At 41.5% G+C, this 20,475-nt stretch overlaps 1 protein-coding gene across 4 annotated transcripts in view; it reads left to right on the top strand.

Moving 5' to 3' along the window:
- Positions 1-20,475, top strand: part of gramd1c (GRAM domain containing 1c) — a 58,774-nt gene that overhangs the window by 1,529 nt on the left and 36,770 nt on the right. For 2 of the 4 annotated variants that reach the window (XM_043691252.1, XM_043691249.1), the window contains exons 2-4: positions 7,409-7,527; positions 8,133-8,301; positions 19,841-20,015. In XM_043691252.1, the coding sequence (XP_043547187.1) occupies positions 7,436-7,527; positions 8,133-8,301; positions 19,841-20,015 (436 nt within the window). In that variant the 5' untranslated portion in view covers positions 7,409-7,435. Of the gene's footprint in view, positions 1-7,387; positions 7,528-8,132; positions 8,302-17,608; positions 17,712-19,840; positions 20,016-20,475 lie in introns of those variants that run through there. The other 2 variants (XM_043691251.1, XM_043691253.1) reach the window with 2 other exon arrangements.

Raw genomic sequence — 20,475 nt, 5'->3', positions numbered from 1 at the left:
AGGACATTGGTTAGGCCACTGTTGGAATATTGCGTGCAATTCTGGTCTCCTTCCTATCGGAAAGATATTGTGAAATTTGAAAGGGTTCAGAAAAGATTTACAAGGATGCTGCCAGGGTTGGAGGATCTGAGCTACAGGGAGAGGCTGAACAGGCTGGGGCGGTTTTCCCTGGAACGTCGGAGGCTGAGGGGTGACCTTATAGAGGTTTACAAAATTATGAGGAGCATGGGTAGGATAAATAGACAAAGTCTTTTCCCTGGGGTCGGGTAGTCCAGACTAGAGGGCATAGGTTTAGGGTGAGAGGGGAAAGATATAAAAGAGACCTAAGAGGCAACTGTTTCACGCAGAGGGTGGTACGTGTATGGAAGGAGCTGCCAGAGGATGTGCTGGAGGCTGGTACAGTTGCAACATTTAAGAGGCATTTGGATGGGTATATGAATAGGAAGGGTTTGGAGGGATAAGGGCGGGCTGCTGGCAGGTGGGACTAGTTTGGGTTGGGATATCTGGTCGGCATGGACGGGTTGGACAGAAGGGTCTGTTTCCATGCTGTACATCTCTATGACTCTATAAATCAACTCACATGAATTTCCTCACAAATACCCTGTAGAAAATGGTTTTGAATGACACCCTGCTGTTCATGTGTTCAATGCAACCTTTGGTAGATTAAAGCTTTACAATTCCCAATTGAATTGTGTCAGTTGAGAACTGTAACTAAGCCAATCTTGAAAGAAATGCTAAAGGATATATTGGTCAATACTGTTGCAGGCAGCAGTTCTGTAGATTACCTGCTTTCTTGTGAGAGTTTCGAAGCTTCTTCCACCTTCTCAAGTCTGCAGGAAAGGAAATGGTCTAAGTTCCTCTTCTGAGCCTTGGAGAAGAACACAAACCTTTGCCAGAGGAGGATAGTCAATTCCGAACAGAATTGATTGCATTCCCTGTAAGGCTGCTTACTGGCCGCAAATCGCATTTAATATGGAATAGGAACAGAAAAATGCCGGGCCTTCTCCACAACTCAGCAGGAACTGGCTGATCTGATATTCCTCACATTTGTTTTCCTGTCCTTTCCCTGACACCCTTGATTCCGCTACTGTTTAAGGATCTATCTCGGCCTTAAATATATACAAGAATTCTTCCCTACAGGGCTGTGTGGCAAGGAGTTCCAAAGACTCTTAACCCTCTGAGAGAAGAAATTCTTCCTCTTCTCAGTCTTAAGTTGATGCCCCTTTGTTCTAAGACGATGCCTCCTGGTCCTAGACTCTCCTGTAAGGGGGAGCATCCTCTCACATTGACCTCTCATTCTTCCGAACTCCAATAAGTAGAGACCCAACCTGTTTAGGCTTTACTCTGTACAATCCCTCCGTACCAAAGATTATCTTGGTAACATCGCTAAAACTCAAAGTTTAGGCCTTTGGAATTGTGAAAAGTTTGCTCATTGTGTTTGGAAAGGAATTGTAGAATTGCGGCTACGGTTCAAGGAAAAGAACTGATAAAGCATCAAGTAAGGATATTTAAAACCTGAAGATAGGTGTTTGTTTCTCTGGGATTGAGTATCTGTAACGGATAGTGTTCCGAAACAAGTTGAAACAAGTTCAATGTTTGTGTTTAAAGTTTTTCCAACTATTACATATAGTCTTTGTTCTTTTGTACAATAAACTTGTGCTCGGTTCTTTAAAGGGCACCTGGAACATAACTTATGAAAATGTTTCGGTGATCATCTACCATGGTAATTAACTGCAAAAATTAAACCACTGATCTATCACCCCAGGCTTCATCTGGAATAAGGCCTGTCCAGTATTGCTGTCAGCTGGCACCATAAGAATGTGCTAAGTAATATAGAAATCAGGACAACAATTCTTATGTTTGTGTTTGTTTGTTTGAAGATACCACATGTACACTTTGTAAACAGTGTGTAGAGATCCAGAATGATTTAAGAATGAAACTTCTTGTCAAAGCAATCAAGCAAATGCTGGCTATCCAATGCCTTGGTGACACAGAAGATTTATTAATGGTGTTATTCAGCTGATATAGATTATGTTGATATTCCGTATGAGGTTGTGCAAGAAGCAGATTGAAAACGGTTCATGCGATCCAAAAATGAAGCACTTGAAACTGTTCTTGGAGAGAAAAAGTCTGAAAGGAGATCTAGCAGAGGTTTTCAAAACTGAGAGGATGGGGAAAACTGTTCTTGCTCAAAAAAGGAACAAGATGATATAGATTTAAAGTGATCACATTAGAATCAAGGCGAAGTGGGGAAAACCACTCCATTCAATGAATAGTTAGGGTATGAAATGTGGCAGAGGCAAGTTCAACTGAGGCATTTGAAAGGCACTGGTGATTATTTGAATAAAAATAATGTGCGCAGGTGTGGACGAAAGGAAACCAGTACAGGCACAATGGGACAAATGGCCTCCTCTGTGCTGGAACAATTCTGTGAAATTTTAATATTACTACTTTTTGACTTTTTTTTTTGTGTGGCGCTTTTGCAGAGCGGGCTGGCAGGAGCATACTCCAGCTGGCCAGACTCTCTCAAATAGTGAGATGATGGGAGAGGATGGATTTCAACCACTGCAATATATTGTGAATGTCCTGTATTTTTGATTGTGTTTTAGAAACACTATTTTTCCATGTCAAAAATGGTACTGAACAGCATACATGTTTTTCAAATTATTTTTGGAGGAGATAAATCTTGTACCTTTTTTAAACAGCGTCATCATTTTCAGGCCTTGCAATAATTATCCAATGCCATTCTTTCATTACAAGTAAAGGAATGCTGACAATTCATATTAACAAAATTACAAGCCTACATTCCACTTGACTGTATTACTACTTGTATTTGAGGGCACATTTGAATTTGTTAAAATTATTAAGCTGTTGGTCAGTGTTTAAACTAGTTCTCAAGTTGCCAATATGATCTTCAATATCTACCATCTTCAGTAGATGGAAATTGCTGCACAAGCTGATTAATTTATGCGGTAAAAGATTGAATTCCTTTTAGCTTCTTAGTTGACTATTTATGAACTTAGCTTAACTAAATCTAACTTAGTCCTTTTTCAAATTTAATTGTAATTGTGGAAAGTGTAGCTTTCAATTCTATGTGGTGAAACCTTGTGGTAATTATAACATGTTATTAACAGCAAGGAGAAAATTGCTAGGCCACTTGTATTTTAAATGGCAACACAGAAACCTGATTTAAAGATTGAGTCATCATATTAACAATACAGAATGGTTTTACAACACATGCCAGATCTCTGTAATTGCCTGAACACTTTACCTTTTTAGCTTTCCCCTCAAACCAGCTTAAAGGTCGCTACAAAATGTAATCACCTGCAATATAGCTGAATTACTATATGAAGTGCTCAGGCCGAATGCTCAACCAGAACTAGCCAAACTTGCTATTCGTGTGTACATATATTAAGGCTATATAAAATTTGATTACTCAATAGTACTCCAATATAATTTTTCAAACCCCACCAGGATCCATGTTGAGACATTTTTAAAAATGTCATTGTTTTCTATTTCTGCAAATTACAATCACGTCTGGTTATGTACAGTTTCTAGCAAATGCTTCTGTGATTTGAAAATGTGAATTGCTTAAAGGTAGCCCAAAAATATGTATTCTGTTCATACCAAAGGGCACTCTATATTGGTGACCATTCCAGCCAGGGCAAACAATGAACACGGCAAGAAACATCAGCTCACTTTTAAATTTGTCCTCTGGATTTAAGTGCCATTAATTGGCGAACCATTTTTGTGTGTAAAAGGACAATGGTGGAACTATTCATGAACTGCACCACTCCTTTTCAGTGGTATGGTGGTAGCATCAATGCTCATAAAAACTCAAATAAAAACTTTGCACTCTTGGTAACATCTTTTGTTAATTCTTTGGCATTTAGCAATGAAATCAATGGAAGTCAGTTTCAATAGTGAACTTCAGATTTAAGACAATATTTGTGAGAATTTAGCATTCTAATGTGGTTGCTAATGATGCTTTTTTTTTCAATTACTGCATCTGATTGCTCTGTTTCAGTCAAAGACCTGGATACATAAAATACTGATCTATGCATACCATGGTTTGGAGATGTTGGTGTTGGACTGGGTTATACAAAGTTAAAAATCACATTTCAGATTAGCGCTCCAAAAGCTAGTGCTTTCAAATAAACCTGTTGGACTATAACCTGATGTTGTGTGATTTTTAATTATATTTACCATCTTTCTGAATCTGAAACAGTAGAGCATTTAGTCTATTTGGTGCATCTCTAATTGCCCCCCTCTAATGAGTCTTATGGTCAGATAAGACTATGGTGACTTTAGCTTGCTTTTAATTATTGTAGGTGGTTTGAGGTTATATAAATATGACAGAATGTGTCTGATGAAATGAGCATCTTATTTACACTTAAAAGAATTTTGTTTTCTTTCCAAACACTTCGTCTTGTCTGTGCAATATTTGCACTGCCCAATTTTGTGTGTGCTAAATTGGATTAGAACTTTCCTACTTAATTCACCATCTTCACAAATTGTTGAAGTTCTGTGACACTTCAAGATGGGTGATAATCTTTGATTGCATTGGGCTTTCTTAAAAGGTCAACCCTGCCGTCTAATGCATGAATGACGTGGCCTAGAGATTTAATGGTTACAGACTGCCTCTGTGTTTGTGAGTGTTAGTCCTGTATTTTGCAAACATTGTAACACTGCCCTCACTCTGCCATCCTGCTCTGTTGCAGTGGAACTGTGAACTAAGATGCCATCCTTATGTCAGATAACCCATTATAAAATATTCCTCCTCATTCTTTTTGAAAAGTTCCAGATGTAATTAATACCAAAATTTTATTTGATTAAGCAATATCTCCTGCACGATGTGAGGAGTATTGTCAGTAGTTTGGATTGTTTGTCTGAAGATAGTTGCCAAAAGTCACCGTTCCCTTCTCCTTAGATTTTTAAAAAGTGCTTTTTTTCTAGCATTGCTGGACTCCTAACCACGGGTGCCTTTGGCTCAATGTCCCGTAATTTCATAATGAGAGGTCAACACAGATTCACAGGGACCTGTTTGACTTCAATGCTGGAATCGTGCTGAAACGCTGACTGATTTCCAGTTGAGATTCTACCATAAGACAAAGGAGCAGAAATAGTTCATTCAGCCCATCAAGTCATGAGATTTCCCTGATGCAATATTGATCCAGTTTCTCACTTTCACCTCTGTAGACGTGGATGTGGAACTTTCCTTTTAGATGCACAACCACACTGGTTTAGCATCACTGTGTCATGAAGAGCAGTTTTCAGCTTCCCAAGACCTTTTAAAATATTTTTTGGAAATTCTGCTCTCCATTCTTTCCGTTTGCCTTGGCTTTCCAATTCTAGAGAGGAGTTGCAGATCTGTGTAAGCTTTTCAGTTTAATAGTGAACACTCCTTTTGGATTGCATTGAAGATTTCTGCTCTGAACTGCAACAGTCAACTGTCCCTTGATTTTGAGTTGAATCTTCCTGGTCTATGGAGGGTTATAATTGGCTGACTTGGAAGAAATCTTTCTCTAGCCCCTGTCTTTGCCTGGAAGAAATGAAATTCCTGTTTTGGTGTCACATTGGAAGCTTGGTGTTTTCTCTGTTGACCATAATTTCTGCACTCCAATAATTTCCATTAGATCTCATAATTTATTCCAGGAACAACATTTCATTGTCACAATGTTTTGAAAGTTACTTGCTTTAATAGGATTTTCTTTTGGTTCCTGAAATTTTGTTGAAAATGCCCTTTGCTCCTTTTGTGGGGCTGACATTGTATAATTTTGGAAGAACTTGCTGTTTGTGTTCCCCTGGCTCCCCCTCTTCCAGTGAGAGCACTGTGTTACAGTGATTACTGTATCCTTTTTTAAAGTTTTTCCAGCCTCTCTGCATTTCCACTTCAGTGCCCTCAGTCCATTTTTGCCATCTTGTGTAAAATACAGGATTTTGCTCTCACTACTACCTACTTTTTTTGTTAATGCACAGCCTTTTGATAGTTGTGTGATACAGTAGAAAATCTGATCTTTAAAGACTAATTGAAGGCTCCCACAATAAGGTGGTCCTGATATCTTTCCAGCTTTTGTGACAGTATGCTTCTAAGTGAGGACATTGAGTGGCTTGGAGGGGAATTTGAAATTCATGGTGTTCCCATGTAGCTGCCTCCCTGTTCCTTCTAGATAGTAGAGGTTGTGGGTTTGGAAGGTGCTGTTTGAGGAAAGCTATATAAATGGTTCTTCACTCTCACTGAGTCAGAATCCTCTCCTAACAGTACTGTTGAATGTACCCCAGTGTTTCAGAAAGGTGACTCACTACCACCTTCAAGGGTAACTGAGGATGAGTAATAAACGTTGACTTAGCTAGTGACACCCACATTACAAGAAAAAATACATTTTTAAAAATGAATTTCTGCATTGGTTCCCAGGTGATAAGGATTTGTTCTGACCTGGGTGCCTTTCACTTGCTCCACCCGCTCCTTGCCCACGCTCCATCCTGTCTCAGATGGTACATGTCAAAGAGTGTGGTGCTGGAAAAGCACAGCTGGTCAGACAGCATCCGAGGAGCAGGAGGGTCAACGTTTCGAGCATAAGCTCTTCATCAGGAATGTGGGGGGTCCAAGGGGACAGAACTAAATGGGAGAAGGGGGAAGGTAGCTGGGAAAGCAATAGGTAGATGAAGGTGGGGGGTGCAAGCGGTATCAATGTTGACTTCATCAGATTCCTCATTTTGCCACCCCACCTCCTACCTTATCCCAGATCCAGTCTTCCAACTTGGCATCGCTCTCTTGAACTGTCCTACCTGTCCATCTTCCTTCCCACTGATCCGCTCCACCCTCCTCTCTGACCTATCACCATCATCCCCCACCTTCATCTACCTATTGTATTCCCAGCTACCCTCCCCCTCTCATTTATCTCTCAGCTCTCTTGAACCTCCCGCCCCATTCCAGATGAAAGGTTTATGCTGGAAATGTTGACTCTCTTGCTTCTCGGATGCTGCCTGACCTGCTGTGCTTTTCCAGCATCACACTTTCTAACTCTGCAGTCCTCACTTTCTCCTCATACGGTGCAAGTTTAAGGCTCCGAAGATCTGGAGAATACTGTCGTATCTTTATGCTTGGGACAGGAAGCATCCCTCGGATGACCACCTTCCGAAGCATCGTTGAGGCTTTATGTTTTGGTGCGCACTGTAGCCCCTGGTGGACTCAGGCTGTCCGTAGATCAAAGCATAGCCACGTGGCTAAGTTACTTATTGCCCTAAAGTCCTGATGCCTAAAAGGATGCCACCAACTGCATGATTTCTTCAGAGCAGTTCAATATTCAGCTTTATTCCTCTCTGGTTTGGAGCATGCTTCCTGGTTTGAGGACTCTGTAGAATTTTCATTTTGTTTTTGTTTCAGGTTTTTCTTTTATGTTTTTAGCATATAAATGAAACTGAGCTCATTGGAATGGTCCAGCAAAATTATGGCAGAGATCTGCATTTAAGGAAGAATGAAATGGAGAATCTGCACTTAGCTAATGATGAAAGCCACTTTGCAGGGTAAGGAAATGGCTGCATGATAACTGATTTAACCAGATCTTTTCTAGATGCGTTACAGACATAAGCACTCTTCTTTTTTTTTAACATTTACGTACTGCAGATAGTTTAGTTAAGTGTGCCCCTTTGCATGTGTTGAAATTTCCACCATTTTGGAATGGCCCCTTCTGCTCATCATATTCCTCTAATGCCACACCCAGCTCCTCCCTTTGGGAGAGAAGTAGAAATAGTTAGGATTTATATTTTAAATTTATTTGTCTTAAGTAATTTCACTCTTTAGAAATGAACAGTTATTTCAGATGACAAGGTATAATATTTAGTTTTGGGGAAGTTTCAATGTAAGCTAACTGCGGGTTTTTACACTGGTGTAATGGGACAATTGAATTTGCTTAAATGCTTCACTTTAAAGTTGTACTTTTCAAGATGTGACCTCAATGTTAAGCAAGGGAATTACCGTAATTAACTCAAGCACACTGTAGTTGAGAGGAAAATGGCATAATTCAAAATACCTGTTAAATGCTAAGGTAACAAAGTTAGTGTTGTAAAATTTAACTTGAAAGGGCTAAGTAGACCTTTCTAATGCATGACTTTAATGTTCTTCTGTCTAGAATTGTGGGGAACAACACATACAATGAATATAACAATAAAGGAGACCAACCAATTGTATCCAAAACCATTTGTACTGATCCACGTGCTCAGGATTTAAATACAGTTCCTTTTGGAGACACTACAGTTGTAAATCCTTCAGTTGTTATCCAAGACAATGCATCAACAATGGTAGGATTTATTTTCCATTCCTGTACGGTTGTCCTCTAGTTTTTGATCTTCTAGCATTTTATTTAATTTGGGAGTTACTAACTTGTGCAAAATTTACACAATCATTCAAAATGCTTACATCTGCCTATTGCAATGAAGATGAATTATCCGAAATATTCATTTCGAATATTGACTAGACATATACATATATCATGGACTTGCACAATAAAGATTGTGTATCTTTGCTTGAGTAAATTTTTGTTTGCGTTAAACTATTGGGTTTTATTGTGAGGAAAGGAACCTGGCTGACTTGGTTCTCACACTGAACTATATACAGTCAGGGAGGAGAGGGATGAGAGCGAAATCAGTTCAGCCCTCCTAATCCATCTTCATATATTAACTATATAATGTTGAAACAACCTGTGCAATTAAAAGAATCCAGATTGACATCGTAGAATATAGGATTAAAAAGTCACCAGGGACTCACCAGGTCATTGAGCATCTTTTCCGTTGGATCTACTTGCAATGCTAGATGAGTCATTGATTTTAATTCTGAGATTTTTTTGTTCACCAAATGTATTAAAAGAATCTGGGTCAAAGGCAGGTATAGAAAATTAGGCCACAGATCTCATTTGAATGGTATTTTGAACAAACTCGGGTGGCACGGTGGCTCAGTGGTTAGCACTGCTGCCTCACAGCACCAGGGACCCGGGTTCAATTCTAGCCTCTGGCAACTAAATGCGTGGAGTTTGCACATTCTCCCCATGTCTGTGTGGGTTTCCTCCAGGTGCTGTGGTTTCCTCCCACAGTCCAAAGATGTGCAGGTCAAGTGAATTGGCCATGGGAAATCGTCCAGAGTATTCAGCGATGTGTAGGTTGGGTGCATTAGTCAAGGGTAAATGTAGAGTAAGAGGATTGGGGAATAGGTCTGGGTAGGATACTCTTCGGAGGGTTGGTGTGGACGTGTTGGACCAAATGACCTGTTTCCGCACTGTAGGGATTCTATGAAAGGCCTACTCCTCTGTCCCAGTTGAGGATTTGATGAATGTTCTTGGGCTTTATTTCTTTATCACTAGTAACTCAGTCTAAAACTTGTGGTCTGCTGCCCACTTTAAGCCCAGGTCAGGGAGGTTGAAAAGCTTTGACCACTGACAAACTCAACAGCGAAGGCAAAAGTACAGATTGTGAAGCCTTTTTTTCCATTTTTCCCATTTCTTCTTTCATTGGTTATGTTCTGTGTCTAGTGATGTGTAAGGCAGATGCTGAGTGCCTGCAATCTTCAACTGATAATGTTGGTTACATTTTATTAAGTCTTCTTCCCATCAGTTCTCCACCCCAAGTCACTAGCGTTCATTTGATTTCACCCAGTGATAACTCTTCTGGCTACTTTTAAATTGTTCCTCATGGGTAGGTGCTGAGCAAGTAACAAAAACATTGAAAATAGGAGCAGGAATAGACCATTTGACCCTTCTAGCTTGTTCTGCTATTCATTAATTGTAGAATCACTACAGTGTGGTAGCAGGCCATTCGGCCCATTGAGTCCACACCGACCCTCCAAAGAACATCCCGCCCAGATCCATCCCCTTCCCTATCCCTGTAACCCTGTATTTCGCACAGCCAATCCACCTAACCTGCACATCATTGGACTAAAGAAGGGCTTATGCCCGAAACGTTGATTCTCCTGTTCCTTGGATGCTGCCTGACCTGCTGCGCTTTTCCAGCAACACATTTTCAGCTCTGATCTCCAGCATCTGCATTCTTACTTTCTCCTCATGGCTGATCTGACATTCCTCACACCCACTTGCATTTTCCCAAAAACATTTGATTCCCTGACTGATCAAGAATCTATTCCAGCCTTAAGTATACACAAGGACTCTACCCCACTGCATACAGAGGCAGGTTTATTGAGTAGCAAATTGTTATTGGCTTTATTCAATGGTCCTTCCAAATGCCTAATCAGTTGAGATCATAAAAAAATGTTTGAGAAAGATCATAAAAAACTGTTTGAGATTACAGAAAGCTATTTTCTTTGTCATGTCTATGTTAGGTCTCTGAAGGATCCGTCCACCTCATGCTAACTCCCTTGTGACCTCATTGTGACCTCATTGATTCTTGCTTTTTCAAATATTAATACAACTGCCTGTTGAATGCCTCAACTGAACCTGCGTCCACCACCAGAATAATTCAGATACTAACCACTATGAGAAATTAGTTTGCTCATGTTACCTTTTCCAGTAACCTGAAATCTGTGCTCTGTGATTCTTGATCCTTTCAGCAGTAAGAACATCTTTTCCCCCGAATATACTGCCCAGAAATGCCTCCATATGTACCAACCCCTGTCTCACAAATGCATGATTTTGAATACCTCTCAACAAATTTCCTGCTTTCAAAAAAACCAGTTCCAACTTTTCCAATACGTCCAACCAACTGAAGTTCCTCATTCTTGTAAACATTCATAAGAGTCTTTCCTACACTCTCCCCAATATCTTAACATTTTTCCTAAATTGTGGTGCACAGACCTGGATGGAAAGTTCTAGATCAGGCTGAATCAGGTGTTCTATATAAGGTCTTAACACAACTTACTTTTGGACACTCCCTTTTTTTAAAAAAAAAAGATAGTTTAGGATGCTCTATGATTTAATCATGCTGTTGACCTGTCTTGCTGTCTTCAATGTGGACGTACTTACATATCCATCTGCTCCTGTATCCTTTGTGTAATATTGATCAACTAGGTTCTTTCCAGTCACTTGACTCACTTCATACTTTTATGCATTAAATTTCATCTGTGCATTCCAGCAATATTTCTAATTTTTAAAAAATTTCTATAGCACCTACTTCAATTCACAATACTTGCAAGTTTTATATGCTGTGCAGATTTTGAAAATGTGTCCCCTACACCAGGCTGTAGGTCACTAATACAGTCACAGTTGTACAACACCGAAACAGACCCTTCAGACCAACTTGTCCATGCCGACTGGATATCCTAAATGATCTAGACCCGGTTAGAGTCATAGTCATAGAGATGGACAGCACGGAAACAGACCCTTTGGTCCAACCCGTCCATGCCGACCAGATATCCCAACAATCTAGTCCCACCTGTCAGCACCCAGCCCATATCCCTCCAAACCCTTCCTATTCATATACCCATCCAAATGCCTTTTAAATATTGTAATCATACCAGCCTCCCCCGCTTGTTATGGCAGCTCATTCCATAAACACACCACCCTCTGTTTGAAATCGTTGCCCCTTAGGTCCCTTTTAATTCTTTCCCCTCTCACCATAAACCTATGCCCTCTAGTTCTGGACTCTCCTACCCTGGGAAAAAGACCTTGTCTATTCACCCTGCCCATGTCCCTCTTGATTTCATAAACCTCTCTAAGGTCACCCCTCAGCCTCCGACGCCCCAGGAAAATGGCCCCAGTCTATTTAGCCTCTCCCTTTAACTCCAACCCTCCAACCCTGGCAACATCCTTGTAAATCTTTTTTTCAACCCTGTCAAGTTTATCAACATCTTTCCTGTAGCAGGGAGACCAGAATTGAATACATTATTCCAAAAGTGGCCTCAGCAATGTCCTGTACAGCCACAACATAATATATGTCAGGAACAACAGGAATCCCAGCACACACCTCCCCAGAGAATTCCAATTTGCTCCAGCCCAAGAAACATCCATTCGCCACCATTCTGTTTTCTATCACCCACTTAATCCTTTTGTACTGTCCATTTTATTCCAAAGCTTCTAACTTTGCTTACAAATTTGCTGTAAGGAGTAAATTTTTTCATCATTCCGTTGTTTAACCTCCATCTGCTACATGTTTGTACAGTCACTAATGTCACCGACCTCTACCATTTTGTAGTATGCTTGAATCTGCTCTGCTGCTGAAATCCTCATCTATGGCTTTGTCTCGAGACTTAACTGTTCTAAATGGTTAGTCTCTGACATTGTATCCTTTGAAATTCTACCTGTATTAAACGCTGTCCATCCAATGCCCTTGAGCATACTGACCTACATTGTTTATACAAGGGCTTGATTATTAAAATATTCACAATTGTTTTCAAGCTCCCTCCGTGACCTTGGTTTTGGCTATCTCTGCCATCTCCTCCAGTCCTACAAACTGCTGAGGCATGGTCCTCAACGATTGGCTTCTAGAGAATGCCAGGTTTAATCGCTCCATCAATTTCAACCATGCCATCAACTGCCACAGCCCTCAGCTTTAGAATTCATTCTCCACACCTCTCCATCTCCCTACCCTTCTCTCCTTTTCTAAGCCTTTGGAGGTTAGGTGGATTGGCTATGCTAAGTTGTCTGTTGTATCTAGGGATGTGCAGGTTATGTGGGTTAGCCGTGAGAAATGCAAGACTATGGGGGTAGGGTAGGGGTCTGAGTTTGGGCAGGATATTTGTCAGAAAGTTGGTGCAAACTCGATGGACCGAATGGCCTCTTTCCACACTGTAGCGGTTCTATGATTGTAAGATGCTCATTAAAACCTATCCCTTTGACCAAGTGTCATTTGCCTTAATAACCCCTTGGTGTTTTTTTTTTGCTTTATGTAAAATGATGTGGGATTTTGAAGTGATAGGTTTACATTATGATTCTGGAAGTTGCTGTTGCCATTATTCCATCTGGAAATGTTTGGCTTGTACCAAAACAGGCTGAGAGTCAGTGGAAGTGATTGCTACGTGGTAGATTTGGCAGCCCCCTGTCTGAATGGCCCACAGTTCACTGGGGGGAGTGAAAACGGACCAGCAGTGATATGTCGTAGCTGTGTTGAAACAGAAGGAACCCTTCTGTTCTTCCTGGTTCCTCACAAACATAACCTTTGCACAATTATTTTGTGGCTGTTTGTTTTCCAGGACTGATTGTGGGGCTGCTTAAGATTTGTGACAAATAGCCAGGACTTGAACGATAGAAGCTCAACATTTCTGTACCATTTTTTTTTTTGAATGCAGAATCATCCAGGATTTGCTCATTGAGGTGACCCAGGTTTTCTTATCCCACCCCACCCCACCCCAATTCTCCCTCTGCCCTTTTCTTGCTCCACACATGGGGGAGAAAGAGAGGACTGCAGGTGCGGGAGATCAGAGTCAAAACGTCTGGCGCTGGAAAAGCGCAGCTGGTCAAGCAGCATCTGAGGAGCAGGAGAGTCGACATTTCGAGGATAAGCCCTTCATCAGGAATGGCTTATTCTCGAAACGTTAATTCTCCTGCTCCTTGGATGCTGCCTGAATGGCTGTGCTTTTCCAGCACCACACTTTTTGACTCTGCTCCACACATACACCCACCCACCACACGTGTGCAATCACAATCTGCTTCTCAGCACAAAATTGACACCATGAGTTGAACTTCTTCCTGAAGAAATTCATTTCTTGTGCAGGTACTGGGGGCTTGGCTGGAGATGGATTATCAATCACTGTCAGCATTAGGAGGTCCAGAGTTTTTCTTGTGCTTCTGTTGTATCAGTTGCTAGTTGCTTAGGCTAGAAATGGATTGCCATTTGGAGTGGAATCCCATTACACTGGGAGCTCTGATGGGCACATCCCTGTTTGGCAAGAACAGGAAATGTGTGTCACGCTCCAGATCACACCCAATCTCGTCTGATCTCCAAAGCCAGACATGGGTCTGGTTAGTAATTGGTTGGGAGAAAGTGAGGACTGCAGATGCCGGAGGTCAGAGTTGAGAGTGTGGTGCTGGAAAATAGATATTTTGGACAAAAGCCCAATTTCCTGATGAAGGGCTCCTGCCCGAAACGTCGATTTTCTTGCTCCTCGGCTGCTGCCTGACCTGCTGTGCTTTTCCAGCGCCACACCCTCAAAAGTAATTGGTTGGAAGACTACCCAGGAATTCCAGGTGCAGTCGGAGGTCTTTTGAGGGCCAGTGGTATTGTCCCTAAGGCTGGGGCAGTAGGCCTCAGTCCATATCCCACCTGCTCCAGAAGAATGTTGTAATATCTCAGAGCAGATTGATTGATTCAGAAAGAAAATATCTCAGTATAGAGGCATGTGCCTGCCAGAGCAGACTTCTTTCTCCAGGTTCTAGTAAGTACAAACTTTCCTCAGTAAGTTTATTTTTAACAACTTCTTCATGACCAAGATGTTTCAGCACCATAGCCTCCAGTGCAAGGAGACGAACAAGCCTCCCTGAGTGAGGTAGCTGTACTGGCTGATGACAGCAAACCAGGCCAGGGTGGGGAGTTGGGGCTCTGCTCCAAAAGGGTGTGATTACAACTGGATCAGATAGAAAAAGGAGTAGGGAATGGAACATGCAGGTTGTGTGTTCAGGGGCACTGCAAGGACCCTGGGAAATGGAAGGAGGAAATTAGGAAAGGGGTGGGTGGAGGGCAGCACAGAGATATGGGAGAAAGGGTAGACTGCAGGGTGGACGTGAGTATTTCAGGGGTTGAACAGAGTGCGGTAATTAGTTGAGCTAAGAAGGAAGAAAGAGTAGGTGAATTGAATAAGGGCTAGTGTTATGGACCAGATCAAACCCTATCCAAATATGTTAAGACGATAACAAGTGTTGGGCATTGCATTCCAGGTGCAATTTGATTGGTCAAACTACCAGAATAAAGTAAAACTCACTTTATTCTTACACTTATAGCGAAAACACAAACAAAAAAAGAATTGGAATAACTTAACAGAATAATAGATTATTTAATGACTAGACAGCAACTGTTCCAATAAAATAACATCCCATAAACACACCCTTGGCAAAGGCCAATTCAGTAAAATAGATTGTCTCAAATGCAATTTTAGCAGCAGGAAGTGAACCCCAGCTTTTAGCTGTAACAGCGAGAGGAATAAGAGCTTCCACATCAATCTCCAAGACTCCAGCAACTGCAGAAAGCTAAAATCCAGATTCTGTGGCAGCTTGACCCCACCCTTTCATGCTGCTTCTATTGTTCTGTTTCAAACAAAACCCAAGGCCTCACATGCTATTTACTTTATTGGTTTAGAATAGACTGCTCAGTACCTCTGTCTCAATCTCTCTTGTTATGAAGATGTGGGTGTACTGTACCTTTTTAAGAGAGTTAAAAGCAACAGAACAACCTGACAGAACCAAATTTTCTGAAAAGAAAGATAATGTAACATTTGGTTGAACAACTCGATTAGCTGGTTGCCTAGAAATGACCAAACAGATTCGAATTAGGCCAATCAGTTTAAATTATACACCAGAAAATACCAAACTCCAATCCAGTTTGAATTTAGTATATTGACAATCTTAAAAGCCAATGACACAATCTGATGCTTTGGGGGTATAAGAAGGGGGAAAATTGAATACTTGAGAGGAGAACTGCCAAGCCCAGCGCTGCTCCTTGGATGCTGCCTGAACTGCTGTGCTCTTCCAGCACCACTAATCCAGAACCAGTGTGTAAACAGACTGCTTGAAAAATAGCTCTCTTAAAAGTACCTTTATCGATCAGTAACCCGTGAAGCAGAAATCCCTAAGAAGAAGAAGCAAAAAGACTGGAATTCAGAGAAACTGAAAGCTGCCTGGTTTTGAGCTAACAAGTTTTGTTTTGTAAATCATAACGGGGCATTTTATTGGACTAGTATTAGAGAAGGGAAGGTAACAGATAGGTTAGAGGAAGGAATTGTAACTAGTTGTTAGTTAATTATTCTCTGTTATACTTTAACAAATAAAGTTGTTAAGAAATAAAGTTGGCTGGTTTTAAATTAAGCAGAAGAGTTTACCCCGTGCCCTAATAGTTTGGGGATTCGGGTCCGTGATCTGATTGGTCTCGACAGATTTGAATAGGTTGGGGGCAAGAAAAATACCAGCAGATTTAACACTTGCAGGTTACTGTCCTCGATCCTTAAATAAACAGTAGGCGAGGCAATTTGTTTAATTTCAATGACTTGTGGGTGATTAAATTAAAAATGAAGGAAATGGCTCTTACAATTGCTAAAGAGTTTCCAGGATTTGAAGATAATTCTCAAATTTGCCAAGAAAGTTTAGAAGGAAAGAAAAAGGCCATAATTTTAGAATTAGCAAATAAGTTAGATTTGGGTTTAACCAAGGACAAAAGTAAAGCTGAAATTGTAAGGGAATTACTCAAACATTTAGGTGTGTCAGAGAAACAGACAAGTGCAGTAGAGGTAGAAAAACTAAAATTACAGTTGAGGAAAATTGAGTTAGAAGATAAAGGGAGAGAGAAGAAAGAGAGAGAGAGAGAGAGAGGGAGAAGGTTCTTAGCTGAGCAAAGAGAGGGAGAAGAAAGGGAGAGACACAAAGAGAGAATTTGAACTTGAGAAGTTGTGACTTAGTCAGCATACTCAAGTTGACAGGATGGAGATTAAAAGAGAAGGTAGTGATATACAAATCTGTCAAAGCTCTGCCACGCTTTGATGAGAAAGCTGTTGAAGCCTTCTTTATTTAATTTGAAAAATTGGCTAGGCAGATGGAGTGGTCTGAGGATTTATGGATAATACTAGTTCGGACTAAACTGGTAGGCAGAGCTGGTGAGGTATTTGCCGCACTGTCAGATGAGGTGTCAAGAGATTATGAAGAGGTTAAACCAGCTATTTTAAATGCTTATGAATTGGTACCAGAAACATATAGACAGCGGTTCAGGAACACAAGGAAGGAACCAGGTCAGACTTATGTTGAGTTTGAAAGAATTAAACATAGTCATTTTGATTGATGAGTACGTAATTTGAAAATAGATAAGAATTTTGAGGCTCTAAGAGAGATTATTCTGCTGGAGGAGTTTAAAAACTCACTTCCAGAGATGTTCAGAATTCACATCGTGGAACAGAGTTCAGGAAGTGAGAAGGGCAGCAGAATTAGCAGATGAGTACATGTTGGTGCATAAGACAAGCTCTGGCCAGAGTTTCATTCTGTGAGGGCTAGAAGTTGGGGGAGATCCTACACTATAAAACCAAGAGTAGAGAGCACTGGTAAGAATTTATCATCGGTTAAAGAAGCCCAAGAGAGTGAACAGGAGGTGAAAGACCGCAGGTGTTTTCACTCACAGAAGGTGGGACATGTACAGTCACAGAGCTGGTCGTTAAAGAAAGGCAAAATGATGTGGTAAAAGGAGCTAAGCCAATGGCATTAGTGAAGATAATAAAGGAGACCCCAAGAAGAGCTGAGGAACTGCAGGAGAGTGTACAGCCTGGGCTGGGGCTGGGTATGGAGTTAGTACCTGATCTCTACAAAGAATTCGTCTCCATGAGTAAAGTTTATTCAAAAAGAAGGACAAGAAGTTATAATAGCTCTTGGCCTATCAAATCTTTGCAGAATACTACACGGGATAAATCTTTTCTGCATGGCTGGTTTTGAATTTAGCAGGAGAGTTTACCCCATGCCATAACACTCTTCATTTTAATGAAAAAGGACAAAATATGCCTCTTAAAGCTATAGTATCATCACAGTGGTGTAAAGCTTCTCTTCCTGCTGAGAAAACAGATGCATCTGAATTTGCAAATGAAGGTACGAACAATATGTTGGGGATTGATTTTAAAATCCAGTGGGATAAGGAAAGGGCTTGTTGGTTCTTAAATTTTATAATGAACTTCAAGTATTCCAATCTCTGGCTTCATTTTCCTGTATCCTGTATCTTGCATAATTTGTCTCTTGTGTCTGCTGGATCATTGGTTTACAGAGCAATGTGGTGCCAACCTTGTGGGTCAAAACCCACCACCGGTTTGAGGTTACCATGAAGGACTCTCCTTCTCAACCTCTTCCCTCGCCTGAGGTCTGGTGGCCCTCAGGTTAAATCACCACCAGTCACTTACTCTCTCTAATGAGAGAGCAGCCCCTATGGTCTGGTAAGACTATGGCAACACAACAACAACATGGACCTTGGCAGTGCCAGGTTCAACGACACAGGAAATCTAGTCAATTTCAGTAGCAGGTGAAAATGTGTTGCTGGAAAAGCGCAGGAGGTCAGACAGCATCCAAGGAGCAGGAGAATCGACGTTTCGGTTTGGGAGTTGTTTTCGGGGGAAGAGGAGGAACATTGAGGGAGATAGTGAAAGGCCCAGCAATCTTGTGGAAGTGAATGGCAGAGGGGCTGCCAGAGGAAGGAACCTCATTGAGAGTGATGGTGAGGAATTGATGTGGAAAGTTAATGTAGAGGATGATGCAATCGAGTGGGAAAAATTCATAACAACCATCTTTCTCCTAACTCAGCTTGCCAAATACGGCCTCCCAGAGGATGAAGATTCCACATGGGAATGGACTGAGATGTGCTGTGCAAGATCATGTGCAAGCACAAATACTGCCAACTGTAGCAATGGAAACTGAAACAGAATAATATGAACACTCCATCCAGGGCTTGTCACTGACGGGAAGCCCATACTGCAGAATAAAAGTGAATTAACCCCAACCAAGAACCATTATTCATTTAACTCTAAGGAGAAGAGCAGCACCTAATGCTCCCCAGCAGAGCTCTGTGTGGTATCGGGGAGACGGGGGCTGGTGTAATTCCACTGGTGTAGGATGTTCACAGGGCCGTGTATCTGAAAGGCAATGCCGTGGGGGTGAAACCTTTATGCAGGCAGTAGATTCCAAGATTGGAGAGCTGTACCATAGGATACAATAAATTCCACCAAGAATCAGTTCAAATTGCTTTTCATGCAAGTGGCAATGTACAGAACAAGGCTACAGAGAGCTTGGCAGGATGAGGAAGAGGAAAGCTCGTTGCTCATGGACGATGCACTTTCTCATGTAGAGGGGGCTAAAAGGAAAGCTTTTACCCAACACAAGAGCAACTTGCACTTCCCTTTGGGCCCTTATTAATGATGAGAAGATCTCAAATGGAAAACCCACACATTATTGCTGATATTTCTTCATAGCTGAGTGCTTCCGTGCCAGACGTTTGAGTAACTTAATCGAACAGTTTATTATTGTTGTTGTTGAGGGTAAGGAAGATGAGAAGGGGTAAGTAGTGCCCCCCGACCCCGCGCCACGTGCGGACAAACCAACAGCAGCCAAAGAAGAGAGCAGGTGTTCCCCACTATTGAGTGGTGTACCATGAGAGGGTCTACCCAACGTGCAGCTACCTGCTGTGAGCGAAAGATTGTGTCAGCAAAACCTTCGCATGAAGCCATGACCTACATCTTCCACTGTCTACCTGCTCATTACATTTGCCATTTTGCCCATAAGAAGCATGTAATCATACAAAGAAAAGACCAGCCCACCCCTGAGTGGAAGTGTCTCCTGCATTTATATTCAGTTTTTTTCAGAAAGAAGCAAGATTTCTTTGTAAATACTCTCCACTGTGCTACATCCATGGCCTGATGCCATTTTGATTTTCTATCCTTTCATCAGCAGCGTTTCATTCCTTTCTTTTACACAACAGAAAGTCCATGAATCACCTTGAGAGTCCTCCTCTAGTTTCAAACACCTTTACCCCAGTTTTGAAAATTTTATTTGCTAGAATTGTTCTTGTCAATTCCAGGGACATCACCAATTGGGCTCCCCGTTGATGCCAGGAAATGTTACCAGTCTTTAGATTGGGCATGAAGCCTTTGTTGTCAAATTCAATTATTCAAGATTTCATTGGGGGAAGGGGGAATGAGAGTTTTCTGCTGAAAAAGCATTAAATCTATGTTCAGTCCCCCAGAGAACAAGGCCGGGCTGAGAAACAAGAACATGGCCAACCCCTTGCTACACCTGAAAGGGAAAATAACAACAGAGTTGGCAGCAAGTCACCTTCATCCTCTTTAGACTATAATGGCAACGAAGATCTTCCTGCTGAGAGAACAGATGCATCTGAATTTGCAAATGAAGGTACGAACAATATGTTGGGGATTGATTTTAAAACCCAGTGGGATAAGGAAAGGGCTTGTTGGTTCTTAAATTTTATAATGGACTTCAAGTATTCAAATCTCTGGCTTCATTTTCCTGTATCCTGTATCTTGCATAATTTGTCTCTTGTGTCTGCTGGATCATTGGTTTACAGAGCAATGTGGTGCCAACCTTGTGGGTCAAAACCCACCACCGGTTTGAGGTTACCATGAAGGACTCTCCTTCTCAACCTCTTCCCTCGCCTGAGGTCTGGTGGCCCTCAGGTTAAATCACCACCAGTCACTTACTCTCTCTAATGAGAGAGCAGCCCCTATGGTCTGGTAAGACTATGGCAACACAACAACAACATGGACCTTGGCAGTACCAGGTTCAACGACACAGGAAATCCAGTCAATTTCAGTAGCAGGTGAAAATGTGTTGCTGGAAAAGCGCAGGAGGTCAG

This window comes from Chiloscyllium plagiosum, chromosome 6, assembly GCF_004010195.1.
Source record: "Chiloscyllium plagiosum isolate BGI_BamShark_2017 chromosome 6, ASM401019v2, whole genome shotgun sequence".
Classification (NCBI taxonomy): Eukaryota; Metazoa; Chordata; class Chondrichthyes; order Orectolobiformes; family Hemiscylliidae; genus Chiloscyllium; species Chiloscyllium plagiosum.
This window is presented reverse-complemented; position numbering and strand designations above follow the sequence as displayed.